The 25,645-nt window shown below is 40.2% G+C and overlaps 1 protein-coding gene across 3 annotated transcripts in view; it reads right to left on the bottom strand.

Annotated features, from left to right (window-relative positions):
- Positions 1-25,645, bottom strand: part of phf14 (PHD finger protein 14) — a 90,480-nt gene that overhangs the window by 19,887 nt on the left and 44,948 nt on the right. For 2 of the 3 annotated variants that reach the window (XM_074686478.1, XM_074686479.1), the window contains exons 16-17: positions 25,265-25,389; positions 4,962-5,079 (exon numbers count right to left, since the gene is read on the bottom strand). In XM_074686478.1, the coding sequence (XP_074542579.1) occupies positions 4,962-5,079; positions 25,265-25,389 (243 nt within the window). Of the gene's footprint in view, positions 1-4,961; positions 5,080-18,403; positions 22,126-25,264; positions 25,390-25,645 lie in introns of those variants that run through there. The other variant, XM_074686480.1, reaches the window with a different exon arrangement.

The raw sequence follows: 25,645 nt of genomic DNA, 5'->3' as shown, positions 1-25,645 counted from the left end.
TGCATGCCCATGGAATGAGACTAGTAATGTTTTGGGTACAAGGCAAAAAGTGAGTACATACCAAATTACTGAAGTCTTAATTTATTTAAACTGTAAAATACTTAAATGATTACCATCAAAACAAAGCTTCAGAATGTACAGAAATTCTATTCAACTGAAAACTCTTACACCCCGCAAACTGATAATGCAACAAAAAATAAAGAAAGGTCATTAGAGGAGAGAGATAGTTAAAAAAAGGCATATAGCTGGTTGTCTGGATCAGCACCTTCCCAGCAATACCCGATCCAGCTTTGAGGGCCTGGATTGGACTGATTCCCGATACCAGGATCAGTATCGGTGCACCCCCAAAAATAAGACCCAGGTTTCAAATACCTCTAGCACGATTTTCTCTCCTGGTGTGAACACAGCTCTTTATGTGACCCAAATGTTTGTGAACCGTGCTCAGACAAAAGATAAATAGACTTTCATACTGTAACTTCAAGCAAAACCTTGATTCTTTTGAAAAGCACAAACTGTCTTCTTTCAAAGACATTAAACCAAAACTACGGTCAGCATCAAACCCCGTAAGATCCTCTGCGCTGCTTCCTGCGTAGCCCTCCCCTCAGATGTCAAACATATTCCTCAAAGATAAGAGCTGTGGCTGCAGGGCGCTTTGACAAATCACTTCCTGTACTCTTCTTTGTAGCAGACTGTCATGCAGAGGAGTTGACCAGGAGCTATCTCTGCTGGCAGCTGAATCTCAGCCGCTGCGATCAGGTAATATTCTGCACTTAATGCTGGCATTTAAGAAACATCCTCCCCCCACAGGCAAAAACGGTGCATGGCTTGGCATTTAAAAGCAGATAATAAAACTTTCCTTAAATACAGCTCTCATCTCAGAGTGCTTTTTAGATGCCCTTAGTGGAGTCAATTATCTCCCCACACTTGCTATTACTGAGACACTTGGAGCACCTCGCGCCTTAAAAGGTCTGTACACCATGCTTTCTCAAAAATGTCACACTCTTAACTGCCTCTCAAAATGTAGACCCTGCAACATTAAGAGAACGGCGTACACGTGTTGGCTTCGCTCACCCATTTGTTGCTTAAACATACATCTTCAGCTCAAACTGAATAGTAAGACTGCCTCTGATAAGACGTTCCTTACATATAAATGAACTTCTTTCTGAAACATAAATAGATCTAAGTCACTCGTTGAACTTCTGACAGTTCTTCAAAACAAGTGATTGCTGCTCTGCGAAGGGATGGAGAGGAATTCACACTTATCTTTCATGTCAATGAAGAAAATGTTATCCTTCTGTCAGCAGCGAACTATCACCGTGCTCTGGGGCAGAGTGGGCTGAAACCCTGAGGTCTGAACATTTGATGTTAACATGTTGAAGAAAGAAAGAAAGAAAAAGGAGGATGAGGAGTAGGAGGAAGAGGAGGGGAGCAACTTCACAAGGACACGATGCTTCAGAGGAGAGCGGAGGGAGAGATAGCTGGGGGTGTTTTAGTTAAGTTCTGTTTGTCTTCTCACTTTAATACATGTAGTAATGAGTGAATAAACTGATTTAACAATTAAGGGTAAAACGATGGTTAATCCAACAATGGAATCTGAATTATGTTGTGGCTGTTGCTGTTAGTTGACAATTTCCTCCAATCACAGAAAACACCCACAGCATGTTTAGATGCCAAAACTCAAAGGGAAATTCAAAGACTTTCAACCTTCCCCCTGAATTTAGATTTTCTTGCAGCAGGAGTAACGAAATAAATCAAAAGGTTTGGATTAGGTCTGTTAGATTTCTTCAGCCTTCAGTCGTGAAACAGACCATTACTGCTATAACATGATTCCAACAAGAAGATAATCATGTTAAGAAAAGTTCTCTCAGGCTCAGATTGATATTCTACATCTCTGACATTACAGAAAAGTTTCAAAAACATAAAGATTTTTGGTGAAGAGTAAACTCTATTAACTAGTTCTAATCCTTTTTCTGAGTTGACTAGTCTGTTGCTATCTTTTACTTTGCAGCACACAGGAAATGCTCGGTGGATTTTTTTAATGTGTTCCCCAATGTCTTGAAAATATTGAGTTGGATTGAAAATAACTGTTCTTAATGCTAGTTGTCATTATTCCTGTTGTTTCACACACAAAAAATGTACAAATAAAAACTGTTTTTATCCCCACATTAAGATAACCAACCCTGCAGGTGTATGTGTAACAGCATTCTAAGATAACAGATCTGGTGGCTTTGAGGTGAGCATTGTTGCAGCTGTTCCTTGCTTTACAAAAAGAATCAAACTCCTTGGGCTGTGGCCTGTTCAGTAGACACACTTTGGACACAGGGTGTTGTGTTTTTTCAAGATCCTTCACAGCGACATTTGTAAACAAGTTAAAATGGTCGTAATTTAATAAAATCTTTACCTCAGAGGTAAAACGTTGTGGTTCTGGACTCATCAATACATTTTCGTATCAGTGGAGAATCATGTCACCCACAGTTACCTACCTCTTCTGTTAGGGGTTAAAGGTAGGGTCTGCAGGAATTTTCGTTACTTGTTAATAAACACAAAATTCAAACTGGGCCCCTCTTCATTGGCTCGGTGCAAGTGGTAGTGCACACCCACTGCCTCTAAATGAAACTATGTGAATGCACTCTCTAGCCCAGCAACCACCTCCAGCATCACATTTCTACGTGGGAGAGACTTGAGCCGTGAACCGGACTTTGCATGTTAGTACAAGCAAACCACGGGGTTATTTGACATATACCTGGATAGCAGAAAGCCAACTCATGTCGCTCTTTGTCCAGTGCTGCTCTCCAAGTGCCCGGAAGTATAAAAATCTAGCCAAGCTTCACCATCATTTAGCTAAAAGCTTTATCTGTTTGGCGTTCTCTTTCACTTTGGTTGTGTTTTTCTTCCTCTGTGCTACGTCCACTATCGTCACAGCTTGGGATAGCTTCTTTCACTGGCTGATCAACACGCAGAGTCACTTGTGCACTGGGTGCGGTGTAATTGGCTGATGTAACCACACTTACCCTCCACCCAGAAATGTCCCGACACAACCAAAACATCAACACACAGGCCGAGGAGGGGATTGTGACAGACACTGACACTGACACTGACACACATGCATAGAGAACTAGAAGTTATGATTGAGCTGGATTATTCCTGTAAAAGTTGACATTTCATTTTTTAGGAAAATCCTGAAAACCCTACCTTGAACACTATGATTTGTGATAACTTGTGTTATCTAATATGTTTTTTATGTATTTGTGTTTTGCACTTTAAGGCCACTGTAAGTTTGTTGGTATTTTTTGCTCTGGTCCTGTAGTCTTTTTATTGTTACTTCTGCTTTCATTGTGACTTAGTTCTTAAAGTGTCTTCAAATGTGTGATGTCCCATTAATCTGCAGAACAAACATTTATGTATGCCTGTAAATTATGGTTTAGCTTATTTTTTTGTAGCTCATCTTACATGCAGAGTGTTGTAAGGTAAACAACACTCTGCAGGTGTTTTCTAGAAAAAAGCTTTTTTTATCACCTCATTTCTGATTTTTTTTTTGTTTGTTCATACGTATGTGGATGTAAAAACTAACTAACGCTACATTTTAAAACAGAGTCATTTAATTTGATGTTTTCTCATATGGGAACCACTTAACATAAAGAACAGCTCTGGCCTTTGGCTCTCTTTAGCGTTAAACATTTCACTCCTGTAGTTTTCACAACATGGCATTTATCATTCTCCCTCTCAGCAGGAGTGTCATTCAGCCTCCATTTTCCACGTATATAGAGCCCAGCAGGACAGACCAGCACAGCTTTAGTGAACTGATAATGTGTGAGGTACTTTTGGGTGCAATTTCATTTGCTCAAAACAAGCAAACAACTGATAAAGATGTGAGTTTTTGTTTTTCTTCACGAGTCAACCCTGCATTAAAAGATCCAACTCTAAGTTTATAACCAGTTAAAATGTGTTGTACAGTCAACTAAAAGAAAGGTTTAGTATCTCACATAAAGGTCAGCTGCTGCATGGATCCAGGTTGTAAGTGAGGGAAAAAAAGATAATAGATTCCTTTTTTACTTTTGTAAATCAGAAACAGCAGTTCTCTCCAAAATCTCTGATTCTCTTCAAAGCCGACAGACAACACTGACAAATTGAGCCGGTTTAACCAGGAAAACAAAAAGTGATATATGGCTGCCACAATTTGTTAGTTTGTGCACTTTGATTTACAATGCTCAAAATGATTTAAATGAATAGACTGAAGTATTAAATGTATCTATGTTCTTGAAAAGCATTAGTCTGACTGCAGACTAGAAAAACGCAAGACTTTGTTTATCCTCGGCGATACACAAGCAAAATGTTGCAACGTTTATGATGTGAAGGTTCTCAGCTTGTAATTCTGTTTGTCAAACAAAACAGTAAACAAGCTAATTTTCTCACCTAATTGGCTTTTATATTATTTTTTTTTTTTTCATATTTATGATCAAATTCAGGTTTCATTTTTGTCTTTTCATATGTTGAAATAAGATTTTTTTCCTGGACTTGTTGGGCAAATCTGTCTTATGTTAAGTCCGATAAGACAACTTTTCCTTATACATAAGTCATAAATGCTTGTTTCGAGTCCCTTTTTATGGTTCATTGGATAAGGTCACTGAGTCTATGCTAATGTTTTTTACAGCTTATGCAGTGGATGATTTGAGGGACTTTGTGAAATAAAATATTATGTTCTTAGTCTTAGATAGTGCAGATAGAACAACTACAGAACCAGCAAGCCTGCAAAGATACTGTAAGTGGTTGTTGGGTTGGGATCTAAATTCAGTGCTCATTATTTCTTTTAATTAATTTGTTACTATAAAGCGAGTTCAAGTTGGTTTTGCAGCTGTCAACCTTGCAAAACAAAAGTTTGACACCATACTGGTAGATACACACAGATTTTTCAGCAGTTCATAACAGAAATCTTATCTTGACTCAACAGAGTCCGGTCTCACCTTGGAAGAGGAGGTGTCACACTCCTGGCAGATCCAGCCGTATCCCGTCTGTTTGGGGGATTTCTTCAATGGGGGGTCCAGACATCCGAAGTGATAGCAGAGCCGACACTCGTCACACCTGAAAGGGGGAGGGGAAGGACTGGCGTTACTCTTCACATAAATAAAAGCTCAGTCTTCAATAGTGACCCGGAGCTGTGATGGATGGTGACAGGGCAGCTAGTTGTCAGTCATGAGACTTTGTTAATGCACGTTAAAGTTCCTCTAATCACCGCTCTGCCTTGACCTCACACAGCCGCTGACCGTCCAACAGCTCGTAATGTAGGTGGATAAATAGAAGCCTTGTTAGCTGTGGATGAATATCTGGACAGACTGTGTCCTCAGGTGAGCCAAACAACACTGAAGATCCACAGAATCACTGAAGGAAAGTCCCTACAGATGAAGACATAGAGTAGTTTTACTTTACAGAAGATGGGAGTAGCTGATCTAACTCTTCATATATTGTCTGACAACACAACATAGTGGACACAGTTTGTTGCATTATGTTGTTGTTCATGTTGTACAGCTCATTAAAATGGCATTAAGACAAGTATTTCATCTTATCATGTACTGCTGTGTTTTTCTTTGTTCACTGATTTTTGTTTTAATTATACGTTGTGAACGGATCCCTTCAAAAGTGTCTTTGATCCCTGCAGATACACCTTTCACTGTTGGTGTCTTATTTTGTTGATATCTGTTTCTTCACACCCCTCACATCCTCCCTTTTCCTTCAGTAATGGAGACGAATAGAGGCGGTTCAGGTCGACCTCCCTGGCTGTTAAGCGGTTATCAGATTTTCATTGGAGAATGTGAATCTCCTCCATTGATTAGGACATAATTGGCTCTAATTGTGGAATGTGTGCTTGTGTGTGTGTGTGTGTGTGTGTTTACCAGGCAGGGGGGAGCTCTTTGAAGGGCAGTCAGGCCCATAAATGATTAAAAGAAAAGTCTCCTCTCTTTGTGCTGTAGTCACAGGTCAATCTCTCCTGGCTCTGATTCACACTCCCTTTAATGTATTTGATTGTGTGTCGATGCAGTAACGACTTCCTCTACTGGCCCTGCTACCCGGAAATTTATGGAGGATGGAGGAAGGATTTGTAACATACGGATAAAGGTAACATACCTACTCCGAAACGTTTTCAAAAGTTATTATTCTTGTTTTAGTAAAATGACCAGAATACTGCATTTCTAATGCTTTAGCATCAGCTCTTCTGCAATGGCTCACACTGGTTTAGGACACACACTGCAAAATCAACACTTAGTCCAGGATGCTGTCTGTGCATGAGTTGTGTGTTGGATGTCAATTTGTCATCCTCAGTGAAGCCAGCTTTGTATTGGATATTACTGCTGAAATAATTTAGGCAGCTTGTTGTGTTCAGACCTGATGGATCAACAGACAGACAGTGGAGGGTGACTGTGCCCCAGGTTACGACGTCTGTCTGAAACTAAAACTAACTCAGGAAGTGGAGTTCAAAGGCACATCAAAACTGGAGCGACAGGTTTATCTATTTTTATATTGTAAAAATATGAGAACAAACATTGGTCATTACTCTACAAAACAGTTTTATAACAAAGACTTTAGAAGCAACAGATTCCTTAAAGGTCCCATATTATACAAAAATCACTTTATCAAGTCCTCTAGTTAAATTTGTGGGTCTTTGGCTTTCCTCCCAGCCCACAAAATGTGATATTTAATGACAAAACCTGTACTTAGTTGTGCTTGTGAATGTAAAATCCTGACCTAAAATGAGCTGTCTGGATTTTGGGGATTTGCTGACGTCAGCGATTCCCTTTTTTGACCAATCAGATGCAAATCTGACCTGATTGGTCCACCAGAGCAGATACTCCTGAACCTCCTCCCCGCCCACTCCTCTCCCCTACAGTAAACGAGCTTTGCTGTTTTCTAAACATTGTGCACTTGGAGCTGGGTAGTCATGGTTACATGGCGCCGCTCTCAGTGACGTGGAAGAGCGGGGCCCATATGAAGGACACGCCCACTAAATCAGACTGTTCTGAACAGAGGGGCTATGAGAGCCTGGAAACAATGCTGCTGTGCTTTATTTATTGGCTTTTTGGACCAAAACCTGTTACTACCATTTCATGAAGACATCAATGATCCATATTAAACTGCAGAAAAGGAGCGTAATATGGGATCTTTAATCAAAAACAGTCTTGTTGCTCGTCTTCTGGTCAATTTCTTTGTGTTGAGTTTTGAAGTGACCTTTAAAAGTCTCCTTTCTATTTGTCCATGCCTGATTTGAAATCCATGATTTAAAATGAGATCATCAGCCCCAAAAATAGTTATTTGTAACTGGGTCGTATTTGTGGCTGGGCCGTCCAGGACTGGGTTGGTTTACAGCACATAGTAGTCCCTATGACGACACACACAGGCAAAACACAGGCTAAGCTGTTTGTGATAATGTCCATTCCAACCTACAGTCAGCAGTTATTCTACAGTGGTCTGTTCAAACTTGAGAGTCTATCAATAAAATGAAAAGTGAAGTCACGTTAGCTCTGCTTGGTGAGGTTGGAGTTGGTAGATGACCCTGGTTATATACACGTCTCAAGGCACTCAGCTTTGAGGAACACTAAACAGATAGTCTGCTCACCTTCTGGACACTAAACTACAAACTGAGTTTACAAAACTTGATTGTTGTCATGTTTCAAACATTAGCTCTATATAACTACAAATACATAACAAACACACACATCGGCAAGAGTCAAGTCCTCATGACTGGATGCTAAGGCTCACGGGAAATGAAGTCTTTGACCTTGAAAAAAAATGCCTTTTTTTGGATAGATTTGGTGTTGATTTTCCAGGATTGAGACTCAGTCTCCCATGAGCACCATTATCCACTGTTGTAAAGTTGTGACTCTTACTGAGGCATGCATTTGTTTAAATGTGACAAGCAAACTTTGTTTTTAAATTCGGATTTTTTTCTGTGAATGCAGCTTTAAAGTAATTATCAAGGGGCAGAAGAACACAAACTGAGCTGCTAGTCTTTAGACCCCAAATTATCAAATGTAGCAATGAAGAGACACTGATTGTTTCAAATAATCCCACTAATGAATTGGTAAAATGAAAATAAAACCAAATTTAAAGCCTAAATAAAAAGTACTTTCCTTTAATTAACCAACAGAAAACAGTGGAGACTCCACTGAGACATCAGGGAGCCAAACTCTAATAAGCATAAAGTTATGGCAAGTAGCTCTTTGGCACAAGAAGCAGAGAAATCAGTCTGATAATATAGCTCATAGTGTTTACACATTAAGTTAGGGAAGATTTACACAGAATCAGAGCAGAAATTTAATTGGCACAGATAATTGGCATCTTATGAGTTGTAGAAGCATAAGCTAACAGCTGCTGCACATTAGCAAATATATGCAGAGGCAGGTGGATCTCATACACAAGCACACACACATATACACACACACACACACACACACACACACACACACACACACACACACACACAGTGGAGGATCTTGGATGGGCTGAGCAGGCATATCTGCCCGGGTAACGATGGGAATTTAAAGCGCCCTCCGGCCACCCGGTGAATAGAAGACAAATGACCAAAGTGTGCGAGCTCTGCTAATGAGCACGCTCCTTTTGTTGCACACAAACCGCTCAATTGATTTCACATGACTCGCCAGCTAAGGCGAAGAGGAAGGAGCAAACTCTTTAGTTCTCTGCTGGAGACTCTTGAAGACGTTCCAGACTCACAGGAGGGCTCGTTTTATTCTGCAACACTGTGACGACTGCACACACGCTGCCTAATTACTCCACCTTAATGAATCCTCTGTAAGGTTTGCTGTGTGTCTTTGAATTAAAGCAGTGCTCACTGATGCAGGTGCAGAGTTTTCCAAGTGTGTGTGTGTAATAATGTGGTCTTTAATCTTCATTTATCAGTGGAAGGGGGGGTTTAACTCTCCCACCAAACCTTTCTCTAAATATGTACAGTAACACGCCTTCATACTGAGGGCTGAACGACCTGGAATCAGTTTCTGACAACCTGTCAAAAGACCATATTCAGTGTTCAGTTAAAGTTTTTGTGTCAGGAGCAACTTTTGTGAACTTTGGCATCAAACATTTTGCTGCTGATGGATAGAAAATAATGTTTAAAGACAGAGGAGGGCTTTGAACACAACCAGCAGAGACTGTGTGCTGACAAGGATCATGGTGATGCAACACCAGCGCTGCAATCTAACTTTAATATTATCAAAAATGTTATGAGTTACATTAAAGCCCTGCGACAGATTTTTAACTTGCTGTAAAGCAGACTGATAGTGATACTGAAGCCTCTTTATGATCTGCATAATTATACAAGACCATGAGCAAGAAGACCGACAACTTTACAATTAAAACCACACATACAGTGAGTGGCACCTCTGACTGCTAAAGGAAAGGATGAGATTTTTTGGTCTCAGGGGTCACAAAAATTGACACTTATTTCCTCACAGGAGCTTTAAACAACTGAAAAAAGATTTTGTTTTGTTTTGTTTTTTCTTTCTTTTTAAAAGTGTAAAAAAAGAAAGAAAGAAAGAAAAAATTCTGCTTTGAGCATCCTATTATTCTGATCAACACCTTCCCTCCATCAGAAAGAAATGGCCAATCCTCTTCTTGGTGACTTGGTATGCTTATGGCATGGGCCATAAAAAGGCATCAGCAGATTTGTTGGGGCTGTTTTATAACCAGTTAAAATTCCTCACCGAAGCTTTATTAAGCACTGTTTAAGCCTGTCCGGACTGGAACTACTTTAATTGATCATTTAATGCAGTTCTTGTTTTACTTCACTTGCATAATAGGGTTCCACCAGAATTCATGGCGTAAAAAATAAGAATACAGGAAATAAATTATTCAGGGGAAAAGAGTCCATCTTAAAAGTGAAGTTCAAACTGATTGTACTTACATATAATTATTGAATGAGGGGGGTATTGTGCTTTCTCTAGTGTCTCTCTGATGTCTCTGAAGGAGCTTTCCGCCTCAACCAGAACTATTTAGTACACACTAGTGTCTTAGAGACCCTCATTTCAGCCTGTGTCATAGTACGCTTCTTCTGTCTCTTTAAGACTCCCAGCACCACAAACCCCCTGTCCTCTGATTGACCAGCCCTCTGGATGCCTGTCATGGGCAGAGCAATAGGCAGACCTTGGTGTTTGAGGCCCCACCCTTCCAACATGTAAGGAAACAGGTGGGAAAGCCTTGTGTGACGACTTTATCAGCAAGGAAGATTTTTTTGCATTTTTTTTTTAAAACATACCATTTTGCTCAGTTTCCAGACAGATACAGAGGTTTCCACATAGAATATGTAGAAAATGGGAAACTGCACACAAACAAAATTAAAATGCAGCATTGTTACTTTACATCTATTTAAATGAAGAAAATAGGAACCGCGCAAAATTGCAATACACAGGTATCAGACAAAATATCAGAATCTGGAACCCCCCTACTTTAGACATGAGGATAGTTATAAAGTATTACTTTAAGGCAGGGGTGGCCAACCTGTGACTTGTGAGCTGCAAGTCCTGAATCTATATAATTTTATGAGTAGTGGTGTGCTGATCAATCTAAAATATTGATATATTGATGCCTACGTTGGGATCAGTATTGATCAATACTTGAGTGATGAGATTGATACTTAAGTTTCGGTTTCTCTTCTCTACATGTGCTACTCTCGATCACTCATGTGCTCATGTGCTCATAGCTATCTAGACAGATAGATGGAAATTTATTGATTTTCATTTTATGTCATTTCGTTTATGTGTGAGAGGAAGTGTGTCTGTAAGACCACGTGTGCGATGTGGCTCTTTGTAGTACCACTGTAATTTTTGAGGTTCTTAGTCTCTGACTGGTTGGCCACCCCTGCTTTAAGGAATTCTATTTCAGGCTATTCAAAACTTAAAAAATATCTCAAACAGAATTTGTTTAGAGGTATCTGTATATTATTTATATGCATAAATGGCCAATGTAACATTTAAAAATTTAATGTCACTGTGAAAATGGCTTGCTGTAATCAGCCATTAGTTTCCTCCATCGTTGCACTGGTTAGTGACTGAGGCGTAAGGCAAAATCAAAGCTTGAGAGCTAAGTTTTAGCGCTCTTGAAGGATTCTGAACCTGGACACTGATGCTCGTAATGTCATTAGTGTTGTTCTCAGTGTCTTCACCGTGTGAGCCTCTCTGCTCCCAACTCTGCCCTTACACACCAGCCACAGCAAGGTCCTTGATGTTATCAAACCAATTTGGCCCTGCTTTAATCATTGGGAAAATTGAGCAGCACCTCCTCCTCACCCCCCTCCCTTGTACTTTGGAAGCAGACAAAATCCAATCACTCATAAGAGAGCTTATTGATTGATGTAATCTTATTGGAGGTGAGGTGTTGGAGGGGACATGATTGATTGCTTTTGTCTGCTACACGTGTTGCACTCCGTTGGTGATTCGTGTTCACTTTCATCTGCTGTTTAATCTCTGTGTGAAGTTCTTAGATCCCCTCCCACCCTCCAGCTTCACCCTGGGACCCCGTCCTTGCCAAGCGACGGAGATGGCCGACAAATGTGAGATGGTTTTTGTTTGATCTCATCCTTCTCTTTAACGTCACTGTCCCACTTTGGTCTGGTTCGCACAAAGAGGAAAGACCAACTCTGGGGACACCAAGGAGACCTCATTCACCAACTTAACCTACAGATGTGTTCACTGATATAAGACCGTAACCAGATTAAATAACCCTGTCAGAGACTCAAAGGTCAGCTTTGGTTTATTGAACTGTTCAGATATAACACAATGCTTGTTTTAAACACAAGATTTTAAGCAAACTGTTTGGTGCAGTGGCAGACCAGCAACTCCTGTTTTCTGAGGTCAAATTCATGTTTGTGATACTTTGAGAAAGTTTAGCAATAAAAAACCCAGGAACCTCCCTCACTGTAAAGAACTATCAGCCTTAGTACAAAATAGTTGCACAAAAAAAAAGCATAGAAATAAATCAGGGTGGATAAGTGTTTTGTTTTTTGTTTTGATTTCAGCTTTTCAGTTTTAAGAGTTGTCTTGTTTAGGACCGCAATCACCTGTTTTGATGAGCTTTTGAGTGGTTGAACCCCTCAATGAGTATAAATCTGGGAAAGCCAAACCAGATTGCCAAAACAAGACACAAATCAAAAACACAAACATGACATGCTAACAATGGGGCAGAGGTGGTGTTGGGTTATTGATGCTCGTTGCTGCATTCCTCCCTCAGTCATGGCCCCAGGTATCGATGGTGGGGTTGTAGCCTCAAAAACTTCTTTTCTCCCCCGCAGCCCGAGTGACTGAAACAAGGCAGTGAATTTATCACAAGTGGGCAATGCAATTATCTCGGGAGTGGCCACGTGATGGAAATCAATATGACACAAAGCACTCAGCCATTGACTCTTATCCATGACGGAGTGTGCCCCTGTCTTTCCACAGAAAGGACTGGATTATTGGACTTCTTGAGGCTCCTACTTTTTTTGATTTACTGTTGGGTCAGTGCAACATTATAAAGGAGCCATTGTTTTACAAGAGAGGGGGAAGTAATGAATGGAGTGCTGAAGTCACACCTGCTTTTATTCGCTCATCTGGAGGTTTGAGCCTGGGATGAGGGGAGAAGAAGAGGACCGAGCTCTGCAGCTCTGAGTCTGTGCTCAGAAAAGGTCTGAAGTTCCTGCTGCATTCCAGCAGGGGGCCCCAGTGAACCACCTGCAGTGGGGTTTGTTTCAGCAGCAGGTCTGTGCCCTCACCTCTGCGGGACAAAGTGGAGTCCTGTAGAGTCTGACCGGGCCTGGGGCTCAGTCTGCACAATCACCACCTGCAACTCCGTCAGTGAAAAGGACGACTGAAGCATTTGTTCTGACTGTTTTTACATTTCCCAACGTGTTAAATTCCCTTTATCATGACTCAATGGCTACGACTTTTCTTATAAGAGTTTTGTTAGAATGTAAAAACTACAAAACAGAACAAAGTTCTCAGTATTTGATACTCTGAATGTGTGCTTCTCTGAAATTAATGTGGATTTTTGTTTGTTTTCATTTTTTCATTTGTTAAAAACAGTGGAAGCAGCTGAACAATTGCAACACTCGACTCAAAAAATGGGGACGAGAAACAGTACTGTGTGGATTCATACTGGATCATGACACATTATCACAGTTCATTATGCACACTGTATTCAACACACCAAACATTAAGTACGTCACATAACCTAACCTCACGTAATGTTACACAACACACCATAATGTACTGTTAGGTAAGATAGTGTAACATAACATTGCATGCCTTGACATAGTGAAGCTTTACAAAACTAATACTGATCATTTAGACCCCTTGTTACAGAGAATATGTTAAAAGGTTTGACCCTTTTCCTCAATCTTTAAGGTATGATCTCTTAAGTACCATACTATATCAAAGTGTGTTACATTTTTCTGCACTGTATTGTATAACCTTGCATCTGGACTTGCCTCAAAAGACATAGTACAGAAGTATTTACCTCTTTTCCTCCCGTATCACGTTGTATGGTATTCTGTTGAATCATGATGATCATATATCATCGTATGATATTGCACTGTACTGGTCATACCATATGCTATAATATTTAGAGATATCATACCATGCAACTATTTGGACCAGATTAAGCAGAAAAACAGAGCTTAAGTGTCAGACCCCTTTACCTACACTTCCTAGATACAATTGCCTCATACCATATTTAATTATTTCACCGTTTACAGAAATTGTGATACTTAAGTGTTTCAACATCACCCCTCTATTCAAGATTTGATTTACTAATGCCTGGAAAAAAACATATTCTAGTTATTAATTTAACAGATTTAATTTAAGGATTACACTTAGCTTTAGCTCCGAGCTAACCCAATGTGAGAGCTAGTCCAATCAAGACTTTTTACAAGAGATACATTTTTGAGAAGAAAACTTTTCAGTTTACATTGATTCAATTCAGAGTATGTTTCAGCTCATTTTACCAAATATTGAAACATCTGTCATTTTTGATTATGCCTTGAAAGTGTCTTGATACAATTTGATCAATTTCATGTTAGCTGTTAAGTCAATGATATTAATATATTTGATTCATCAATACATGTTATTCTTGTTCTGATGTTAATTATTTTTCTCATGATGATACTGCGATGTCAATAATTTATTTAAGCTGTATAAAGAAATTGTAAGGACTCTACACAAGACTTTGCTAGGATATGCAAAAAGTGCATTAACAGTCAGAATAACTTCCATGAGCTTTTCTGTGGATTCAGATTCTAGTTGTTCTGGGTTTAAACAAGTCAATGAAGAGGTAATCAATAGAGATAGAGGGCTTTATGGTTCATATTCAGTGCTTAATGGTTAAATTATTGGGTAGGGAGGCGACACGGTGCAGTGGAAGAATGATAAGACAAAAACCAGTGAAGGAGGAAGAGAGGAATTGGAGTGCACCCACACTGGGGCGGAATCGTTGGGATAAAGAGACGAGGGAAGAAGTTGAGGAGTAATAGATTTTAGCTGCTTGGCCACACTTCCCACACAGCCCAAGTCCCAGCTCGGGTGTTTTCTGTTTTAATAGGACAAAAAAAAGGGTGAAGTCAGCAAAAACAAAATGCCGCCATTAAATCATCTCCCCGGATCTGGTGTCAGAGCAGTAATGGGAAACGCACTCATCATCGGAAAGGTTACTGCCTTCCAGAACCTCCCCTGCTAGCTTTTCTCTCTCTTTATCCTTCGTACCCTCCCTTCCCCCCTTCCTGTGCATCCTTCCCTCAGTCTTATCCTCAAACCTAACCAGAAACCAGCTGTAGCAGAGCTCATCTCTGGTTTGCAGGCTGCTGTCTGGTCCCAGAGGACCCCGGGGGTCGAGGATGAGGGATTGGGGCGGCTACAGTTCTCCACGGTGAGCTGGTTCCATTTCGCGGAGATGTTCAAACCCAAAATGTCTCTGTCTGCTTTTCACAGTGTTGTTTGAAAGGAGTGTGCTCAGACACCTGCAGACGAAGATACCTTTTGTTTTTCATTTTATGTTGGCTTTTTTACATGACCAGGAGGAGAAATCGGAATTTAGTCATTTAAAAAGCCTAAAGATACTGTTAGAATTACAGTTTTCTCAGTCGTTATGGTGAAAATACATTAATGATCAATTTATCTAACATCTGAGCAAACAACTTACATTTTCTGATGAAAGCTATGAGATTTAAAAAAGATCTGATAAATTTGAAAATTAGACAAGTTTCATTTACTGAATGACTGAAGGAGAGGCAAAAAATCATCCCGAAAGTTGAAATCTTATTTTAACATTAAACATGTTAATTTGTAACTTTTGCTTTCACCAACCACTGCTGATCAAAGAAGCAAGCTAATGTGAGGTTGTTCATAACACAGATGTGCTAGCATAGCTCATCAATGTCTGACCCCTCTACAGAATCAATGAGCGTCTAAGATGGAAAACTTTCTGATAGACAAAACACCCATGACTTGTTCAAACACAGTGGAACCACTTGGTAAGTTATCTTGCACTCATTTTGACTGAACTAAACAAATGTTGAACAATAAAGTTACGTATCATGGTCCACAGTCAAACAGTTGTTTCACCTCTCCACAGCACACCTGCTCAAACACTTGTGAGCTGGGGAGGAGGTAACTTCTCCTGATTTTCCTGTCTTGCACTAAAATGTGAATCATGAACGGACTGCACAAACACATCAGTATCATGAGTCCTCTAACCAATCAAAATGCCTTTACACCACACATTCATTCATTCACACACACATGAGTTTTTGCAGGACTATCTACAACCAGTGTGACACACCATGAGACCCACACAGTTGGGGGTCCATGACGATTTTTCACTTCTGTTGCTTGATCAAATACAACAGATGAAGTGCAATGTGCTGATGGGAGTACAGTGGTGCCTTGATTTACAAGTTTAATTCGTTTAGTAATGGAACTCTTGACTCTAATTGCTTGCAAGCCAGATCAATTTTCCCCATTGAAATGAATTGAAATGCCATTAATCCATTCTGGCCCCCAAAAATACACAGATTCTTTTTTTAATTACATGTTTTTTAAGAAGTAAAATGTAAATAACGAAAATTGTATAAAACCCAGTACAATGGAATGTACTACAATAAACTGGTTTTAGCATCAGCGTTTACATTAGAGATCGCTGATTCTTGCCCTTTTTGCCTTGCTCTCCTGTCCGCAGGTGGTTGTGGTAAAAACCTGTCCAATGGTCTGTTTCATCCTCCCTAAATATCACCCTAAATTGCCAAGTTGTAACTTTTTTTTTTGAACTCTTTATCTTTAACCATTTTCAGAGCATTGTAAATGATTATTGGTTGCTAGATGCTACCCAAGTAGCTGCTTGTTGCAGCAGCTCTCTCGTCTTTGTCCGTTTCTTGTAATTTTTTTTGTCTCTTTTTCGTCATCTTTGTATTTGGAGTGGATCATCACTTTGTATGATTCATTGTCGGTCACGGACACCAAACTTTTTGTGGCTTCGGTGATTTTTTTTACTACTTTTCTCCTGTGTTTGTCTGGAGATCCTACATGTAACCATGGCTGCATTGTTTACATGCAAAATTAGCTGTTAGCAGCCTGTAGCATGTCAATGCTAACTAGTGTAGGGCTTGATGATTTCCCTCGAGCTGAGGAGGAGGAGGTGAGGACGACGTGCTGGTTCTCGGGTGTGAGCTGGGAGGTGACGACATGGACCTGTCCTTCCATCCATCGTTGTTGGGAACGTGGGATCTAGCCCCGGGGGATGGACGAGCTAGCTGTGCTAACCCAGTGGCATCGTGCTGTTCACGGACGTGGCTGACGGAGCTGACATCGGACGCCTGCCCCACATTGGAGGAGCTTCGCCTGCTGTGAGCAGACAGGATCCAGGAGACAGAGACTGAACAGACTGCTGGGGAGGCTCAGTCCTGGACCCTGTGGAGGTGGAGACTGGCTGGGCTGGAGAGTGGTGGACGAGTGGTGGACGGGATGTCATCATCTAATTTCTTACGGACCTTTTTTGCACTTTCTATACTCTTTCTTACTTTTGTTTTCTTAAATGCTGCGGTGACTCCTGAATTTCCCCTCGGGGATAAATAAAGTATTTTCTATTCTATTCTATCTCTCAAGACCCACAAAATATTGTGTTCTATGACTATGTAAACACCAAAACTACATGAGAAGAGCAGACTCTCTTCTTTCATACCTCTGTTCCTGTTTTTGATAAAGACAAAAAAAATAAATAACGGTCCATCTTTTGAGCCTTTTTGTGATCCCTGTTGTGTTTTCTCACAAATATAACACTCTTTCTCTCCAAACTACCACAACACATTCTCTGCTGAGTGTGAGCTACCTGAACTTTTCTGACTTGTAACATCTTTCCACGTCTCTGTCATCTCACATCTCCTCATATCCATGCTGGTCTCTCATCCAAAGAGAGCACCGCTGCCACCTACAGTTGTTTGCAAGCCTGAAATTGATTGACAAGCTCTGCCAGACCCCCCTCCCCCCACTGAAAAACATAGTTGACTTCTATAGATGCAGTCAATGGTTGAATAATCAACTGACTTTCATAAAAGTCAATAGCAGCCAATGAGTTAAAGTCTGAAAGTTTCCAAAACAATTGCAAACACAAATGCGAACATAACAATGATGCTTCCACCGCAAGCTAACCGCTTAGAGTGAATGGGTGGGACACAGGATGGTGGGCAGATGTAGTGGCGTTCACTGTCAGCGGTGGGGAGTCTGAAACTGGCTGAATTTCTTAACTCAAAGCAAAAAGAATTGGCCAAGAGATTGCTTGTGTTCCGAAAAAACTTGTTAGTTGGGGCACTTGTAAATCAAGGTACCACTGCACATTGGGTGTAAAAGCACTTTGGGTGGTCATCAACATTAGAAACAAGCTATTTAAGTACATGTCCGTTTTTAAATCTATGATGTGGACAAATTATGTATAAATGCTATTGAATGGCCTGATTGTCTTACCGACCGTTTAATCAGTCTGTAATTAGTTGTGTGTGTGTGTTTTCATAAAGCGTGTGCTTCTGTTGCAAGGAGGGCCTAAACAAATATTTGCACCAGAGCTCATCACAGCCATGTTATAATACTTTCAGATGTTTCCTCTCTGCAGGGATTCTTTCTGCAACGCTCGCTGACACCTGGTGTAAAAATCAGAGTCCCTCAGCAACTAACAAAAACTATCAGAAGATTTACTTCAGGAACATTTTTCCAAGATGATTTTTACATTGTCATCTGATTTACAGAAGCAGGGTGTAGCAGTTTAGCCTAACAGTCATTTAGACCCTGGAAACAAAACAGATCCAGTTTTAAAATTCTGCAATCCCCTTTAAAACTCCTGATATTAGTTAAAATCTGGTTTTGTGCAAGATGAAACTGGTTAAATAATTAAACTAATAATTAAGCTGTTCAGTGCCTTGTTGGTACTCCATTGGTTTTCAACATCAGAGTCCAGTTTGTAAATGGTTCAGACACCTAAGGTCTTCTTCAAAGGTGAGATCCTGTAATTATTTGTATGCAGACTGTGTTTCACTGCTAGATACCCTCTCCACTGAGCTCTATGTGGGCTGAAAAGAAACACCTCCCTGAGCCTACCCCTCCCAACGTGAGGGCCACTTCCCAGGTGATAAATCACAGATGACAGAGGGCATTACACGCACAAACGGACCGCCGCTGCCGCACCTTTAGAACAATTAATTAGCTGGCTGACACTCATTTATCACTGCAGCAATAAGGTGAAAAAGTCAAGAGTTTATTAAAGCTCCGCTTAATTTTCAGGAGCTGTAGGCCAGAGGCTGAGACACTTCACATACACAAACAGCAGCGACGTTCACATTCTTACTCCAAACAGAACCACAGAAATACAGTACACAGGTAATCAGAAACACTCCCTTCACAACACGTCTGTAAACAAATATTTGGCGGTTTAAAGAAAAAAAAGTGACATATCAGAGTTCAACTCTTCACAACACAAGCTCATGATATCAAATCAAGTAAGTAGGCACAAAAAGAAACACATGGATGCTTGGCCTCTTCAATAAATACTGTACATCGTCACTACACAGCTACCTGGCATTCAGATTCTACAGGACACATCACTTATTTCAGTTAAAGTACTGTACAGCGTAAATAGAGCCATGCATTGTAGAGTTGACAGTCTTGGAGCAGACGGAGTATGAGTGATGGGGTCAGGGGTCAGCAAACACAAACCCAGTGTGTATCTGTTACTCGACACAGCAGAGGAGCAAGCTGCTCTGGTTTGACTGCTCCCAGAAGCATGCATATCGGGCCTGGACGGGCACCAGAGTGACACATGAGGGCAGAGTGCGACACTTGTCATGAGCCCTGACGGAGCAGCAGGAAGCTGTTTGACAGGACTGACTCTGTCCCAGCGGGGACGAGGAGACAAAGCTGGGAGTCTTTCTGTCAGTTTAACTGTCTCTGAGATATGACGACAAGAGGAAGACTTCTAAGTGTGTTCATACGCTGAAGAAATCTGGACCAATATCTACGTGGTATTACTGTAAACTACGCTAGTTTGTTTCTACTACAGATGCTGTATGATAGAATTATATTACTGCCACACAACTAGAGTTGGCTTTTCTTTACACACCAACTTTTCCTCCTTTCACTTAAAAAAAACCACAACACTCAAGTCTGAGAAAGTTCAAGTGCATCTGCAGAGAATTACTCTGGAATGGTCGAGGTGGCTTCAATCTTTAACACAGACTGGTTTGATATGATGTCTCAAGGGTCAATGTACGTCCAAAAAAAGAATAAAAAAGAGAATAAAGATGTCAATCTGCAACTAGGTACATGAATGTAAAAAGTTTGTAGGCAAATTGATGAGTGGAGAGGAATAAGTCAGAATGTCAGAAAGAATTGAGCTCAGTTTCCAACTCGTTTCACACTCAACAAAACAAACAAGCAAAGTCAGTAATTTTCTGAAGCATTGGACAAACTTATTACACACCACAAAATCTAAGAATCAAAAAAAGTAAAGTATAAAAATAAAAAATCCCATAGTAGGTGCACTTTAGCCTTCTCGACAGCTGTCTCTTCAGAGCAAACTCCTCAGTTTTGATCATATATATCAACATATTGCCTGTCTAATCAAAGTTACTCCACACTAACAACTTCTCCACTTAATTTACATCCTCATTAGTGCCCTGGTTTTGATTTAAATCAGGATAAAATGTTCATCTAGAACAAGCGAAACCTTATTTATTTAATATGTTTTTTGCCTAGTAGGTATCAAACCTTAAAATAAAAAAGGAAGAAGGATTTTATCTAGCTAAAACCTCCAGCATGTGTTCAAAACTTTCACTACAGTTTGTCCAAGGACGTTCCTGCAGTGCAAACACAGCACGAAAAATGTAACAAAGGAAACTGAGGAGAGCAGTCAGTGATGATTACGAGACAGAGAAACGTCAATGTTGTCATCATCCTGCTCACTTGCCCACCATGACTGCTTTGTATTTTTACCTGCTGCGTTCACACATCGACTCAACCTGGTTCAACATGTTTATACATATCGTCCTGCCAGAGGATGTCAGAAGACTTGGTGTTGGCATATGTAGTAAGGATTTCATGACCTTTAAAGGTTATACCTGGATCAGGTTCCTTAGATAACCTCATAAATCAGAGTAGATTACCAAATCTGGATACTTGAGCCCAATTGCTTAACCTGGGAAAACCTTTAATTTGGTCCCAGAAGAGGGCTGGATTTACTCTGGATCACAAAAGCAACTGTGAGAATCTTGCAGTTTGTGCTGGTTTCGGCGCCCCCTTTGGCCAAAACATGTATCACAGCGGTATGCAAAGTGAACGTATGAATAATTGTACGTAGCCTGATTTAGACCACTGATGATCCCAATTATGTCTTCAAAACTGCATGGGAGCTTTTTTTTTGTAATCAGTATTAAATGTTTTTAACCACTGGGGCATACACATCACAGACCACTTAATTCTGTTGTAGCGCTCCAGATTGGAACTAGCCAGAGTTTAGGTGATCTAGTTCTAGTTGTAATGTGGATGAAACAAAACTTTGTGTTGTTTCAACCTTTTGAGCAGAAAATCATCAATCTGGTTCCAGCAGAGGGCTTGATTTGGGCAGGATTTAAGAGGCTAAATAAACGAAACCTTAAAAAAGCTCAAACTTAACATAATTTTACAATTTTGTCAAGATGATTTTGGTTTGCATTTTCTTGAAAACTGCTGAATTATTACAGTATTGTATCAACAATTAAAAGATACAGTGTTCCCAATAGTTTTTAATATCTTCAATACTAAACTCAAAATATCAAACTAAAAATGTGAGGATTGTTCAGTTTGTGTGGATTCTAGTGCCCCCTGTGGAAAAAAATAGACATAGTATGTCTATGAATTTTAGACCCCTTGTGAACTAAATGCTGTAATTTTCAAAATCCCGATCCTAAATCATCAAACTGTATGGACAACAGAGCCCTGGAAGTGAAGGTAAAGGGTGTTATCTTTGTTTTTTGGTAACCATCTTTGAAAAACCAGATCAAAACCAGGGTATTAATGTGAATGCAAATACAGTGACTCTGACATCCTACTTTTAGATTCACCTGAAGACAAGAAAGAATCAGTTTAATGGGCTTTGTACCATGACTCAGTACCTGATTACATGTATGAACAGTTGCATCCACCAACTGGCTCCATGTCAACCTTTCCTCTTGGCTGTTCACAGTATTGCTAGAAAGGTGTTGAGTTCATCCCAGTATGACCTCACATGTACATTTTTCCTTCCATGATCATACCGTGCAGATGAAGACAATTGTGTGGAGGCAACTGAAGCCAAAGAAAGAATAAACCAAACCCTCAAAGTGTTGAAGCAGCAAATAGTCCAGAGTTAGTCCAAAGATAAAGGTTCCTTAACACATACTGGCTTCATGTTTTATGTTCACAGTCCAGTTCAATTTTTCGTTGGACAGTCGTTGGTCCAGATTGGGTCAGAGGTGGTTGCGAAGCAGCATGACGGTCTCGTTCTTCAAACGCCTCAATCTGCCTCTCTCTGTCTCTCTAAGCCAACCGGTCATCTGTCCCCAGTTTCTATTGGAGGTGAGGTGGCTGCCCCGGCTCTCACAACCTGTGCAATGCAAAGATAGAAAGAGTCAGGGCAGCACACCTCACACCCCCCGACCAGAAACCCTCAACAACTGAAACACTAACCCAAGAGCTCCAGAAATACAACACAAATACAAGTGTTGAGCTGTTTCTTTGTCTGCTTTCAAGAAACTGCTCTGACCACGGTACTTAAAATCATTTTTATAGAGCAGTACAAAAGATGAAAATGAAACATTTGTACATTATGCTGAGATGTATGCCTATTTGACAGAACAACCCTGCACAGACAAATGAAGAGGGATAAAAAGCTGGGTGAAAGCTGAAGTGATGGCTGTTGTATTAAACGCCTGGTATGTTATTTATGAAACCATGTGCATTTGGATAACAATGCTCTGCTGCTCTAAGCTTCTTCTTCTACTAAGAAAACGTTTGCAGACTCAGAGCTTCTTCTTTGCAGTTTTCCTGTGTTTGGGGATAAAAATATTGAAAGTCTTTAAGGCTGCTGCTGTACCACGCTAAAGGCGACCATTAGCCTTACAATCTTTATTTCATATCACTGATTCAACTGATTATTAGTTTTGTGCTTAAGTCATTGTCAGGCGGGAATTAATTTCTGCAAAAAAGTGATAATTATGAAAATTATTAGCAGATAACAATCTGCTGGCTGTTAAAGATTAACAGGGACTGTTGTAGGAAAAAATGTGCAAAAAGCCCCCAGTGACCGTTGTGTTTCAACCACAATCAGCAGAGCTGTTTGGATGGTACGACTGGAGAGTACAATAAAAACTGTGAGTCTGAAGTGCTTAGCTGGTGGCTTTAACTGGATGATTTCATGATTTTTACAACCTTTAAACTGTAAGCCTCACGTGCACCTATGATTCTAACAGTTTGTTCACTTTTGAAGAATCAATACCCTGCAGGTTTCTTGAAGATGTTTAACTGACTGCCAACACATCAATAAACTGATGACAAGTGAAATTCAAAGCTTCTGTGAAGAATTTTGGTTTCAGTTGAATTTGGCGCCCCCTGTGGATAAAACTTGTCACTCAACCTACATGTGGAGATTGTGTTCTCTGCAGACAAATCTCATTGCGCCATCATTTAACTGTAAATGCATCACTCATTCAGAATCTGTGCTGAGACTGTTTTCAGCAGCCGACTGTTATTCATCTCATCTGACGACCACACTCTTTGCATCAGTTAACACACTAAACAGAAATGATGAACCTTGTTTCTGATGGTTTGGTTGTTTTGGAGGTCACATGGGGGAATTAGCATTTAGTTTAGTCTGTTTTATAGCCTGTTAAAATCTCCTCATTGGGGCTTTAATGGTGCTTGAATATTTTGGGAACTAAATGGATGAAAAGTCGACTCAGAGAGGAACAAGGTTAGAACTCTCTGATCACTACAAGCCATTAGATTATGATTTGGGAATATAAAAAAAAAGCTTTGGCTTTTAAGTTTTTTTTTTTTCTACTAAATCAAATCAAGTTTGATTTTACAATACAATCATAAATAAAATGTTCTGGGTGTTTTGTGTTTTTCAGGGGACACATTGGTCTTTTGGCTGAAAATAAGCAGCTGTTGTGCAAAACCTTGTGAGCAAGAGTGATCTAGGAACTAAAGAACAGTCCAGCTGAAGAAATGGTCAACTGGTGACGAGTGTACATTATTCAAATTTAGAAAGACAACAAGGTGGAGGTGTGGAGATTCAATCAATAACGATGTGAATAAAAGATGAAAAAGAGAAAAGATTTGAAAGATAAGATGTGGTGAAAATGGAGGAATATACCAGTATATAACATAAAGACAATGAAACACATACACAATGACAGACCAGCTGGTTGTAGTTTGTCTTTATGGGCTGTGAAATGATTGAACTTCAATGATGGGGTATGGACCCAACATGATCTGGCAACCAGAAGTAGTTACTGTGGTTATCAACCATAGGTAGAAATGGGTACCTTTCACATTTGAAATGATACGGTACCGATGCCCAGTACCTGGCAAATGATATCGGTATTCAACGGTACCAATTTTCCGTACTTTTGGTGATAAATGTGTATTTGTTAGATAAAAAAATCTCAAAGTTTTTCAATTTAATACATTTATTCTTTAATATATAAACTTCCAATGCTGTGTTCATGTCCAGCATGGAAAATTGCCTACTCTTCCTCTCTCTCACAGTCACAAAGGTGTGTTGAGGTACCAATACATGGTGCTGTTTGATATTACATGAACCAGTTCCTAATTCGGTACCCATCCCTAATCATAGGTAGCCCTACCCTCAAGCAAACCACCACTATGATGTCTACTTCAAGAGTGAAAGAGACAGTATTAAGAAACTTGCATCATGTTGTATTTGAGGGAAGCTGAAACTACAAACTGGGAACACACTGGAAAAATGTTTTGAGATGGAGGAAAATGTTGTGTATTTTTTAATAACTATTAAAAACAGATAGTGAAGCAGCCTCCTGCTTGTTGTTGAAAGAGATGCAGGGTTCAAGCCACTCGTGCACTGTCTTCATATGTAATCAGATAAATGCATGTCCCTAAAACAAGCCTGTTTCAAATAAAGACCTGTCCGTCACTTTTTCACAGTATCAACTCACAGATGGTAAAAATCATGGAGAGGAATGTAAAAGTTATGTCACACTAAAAATAAGTCAGAATCCAGTGTCAATGACAATGGCGTTTTTTTGAAAAACAGATACGAGATTTGAGTGAGTTCTGTTTTTACGAACATGAAGTTAACCGTTGGTTGATCACATGACCATGTGTTGACAAGATGCCTGCTGTGATCTACTTTTTATTTTCTCACACAATTACAATGTCAGAGAGAAATCCTGCTTATTAGGAGGCTGACACCTAAAATTCCCGAAAAGGAGCAGATAAATTGTGCTTTTCATTACACCTTAATGAACTGTGCAAATGTATGTGGCAGGTCAATACAGGCGGCCTATGGAGAAGACACCCTCAGCCCCCTTGATCTGCAGAGCCCAGGCGGCCGGAGCTTAATGAAGACTGAACTTTAATCATCAGGAGGATATGGCTGCTTCATGAGACACCCCAGCCCACACACACACACACACACACACATGCATATAGAGCATGTCTAATAACCTCCTCCTCCTCTGAGCCACACACACACATCCCCTCACCTCACAAGGTTTTCGTTATCACCAGGTCCTTTGCAGGTTGTGCACTCAGTCCTTGTGTCGTCAGCTTTGGGTGTTTTTTTCTGCATTGCAGACTGGCGTTGCCGACGTTCTCGTGGCAGCGGTTCCTATGGAAACACAGAGGATTAGAATCAGGAGCTGTTTGTATGGTTAAGTGGTGATGGTTTGAATGTAAAGAGAAATAAAATGTTAAAGCACTGAGACACGAGGAGTTAAAATAAGTGATATTTACATGGTACCATTCATGAAAGTCAGAATGAGGATCAGTCACAAAGACGTCAGTCAATTCAGTCAAAGTTCACTCCAGGACAACATTTCTCAGGGTGGTATTTTTTTCATAATTCAGCTCACTTTATGCTCATG

This window comes from Halichoeres trimaculatus, unplaced genomic scaffold (genome assembly GCF_033239565.1).
Source record: "Halichoeres trimaculatus isolate MK-OKI-2021-1 unplaced genomic scaffold, fHalTri1.1 fHalTri1_scaffold_14, whole genome shotgun sequence".
Lineage (NCBI taxonomy): Eukaryota > Metazoa > Chordata > Actinopteri > Labriformes > Labridae > Halichoeres > Halichoeres trimaculatus.
Note: the sequence above shows the minus strand (reverse complement) of the source record. Positions and strands in the feature narration are given on the sequence as shown.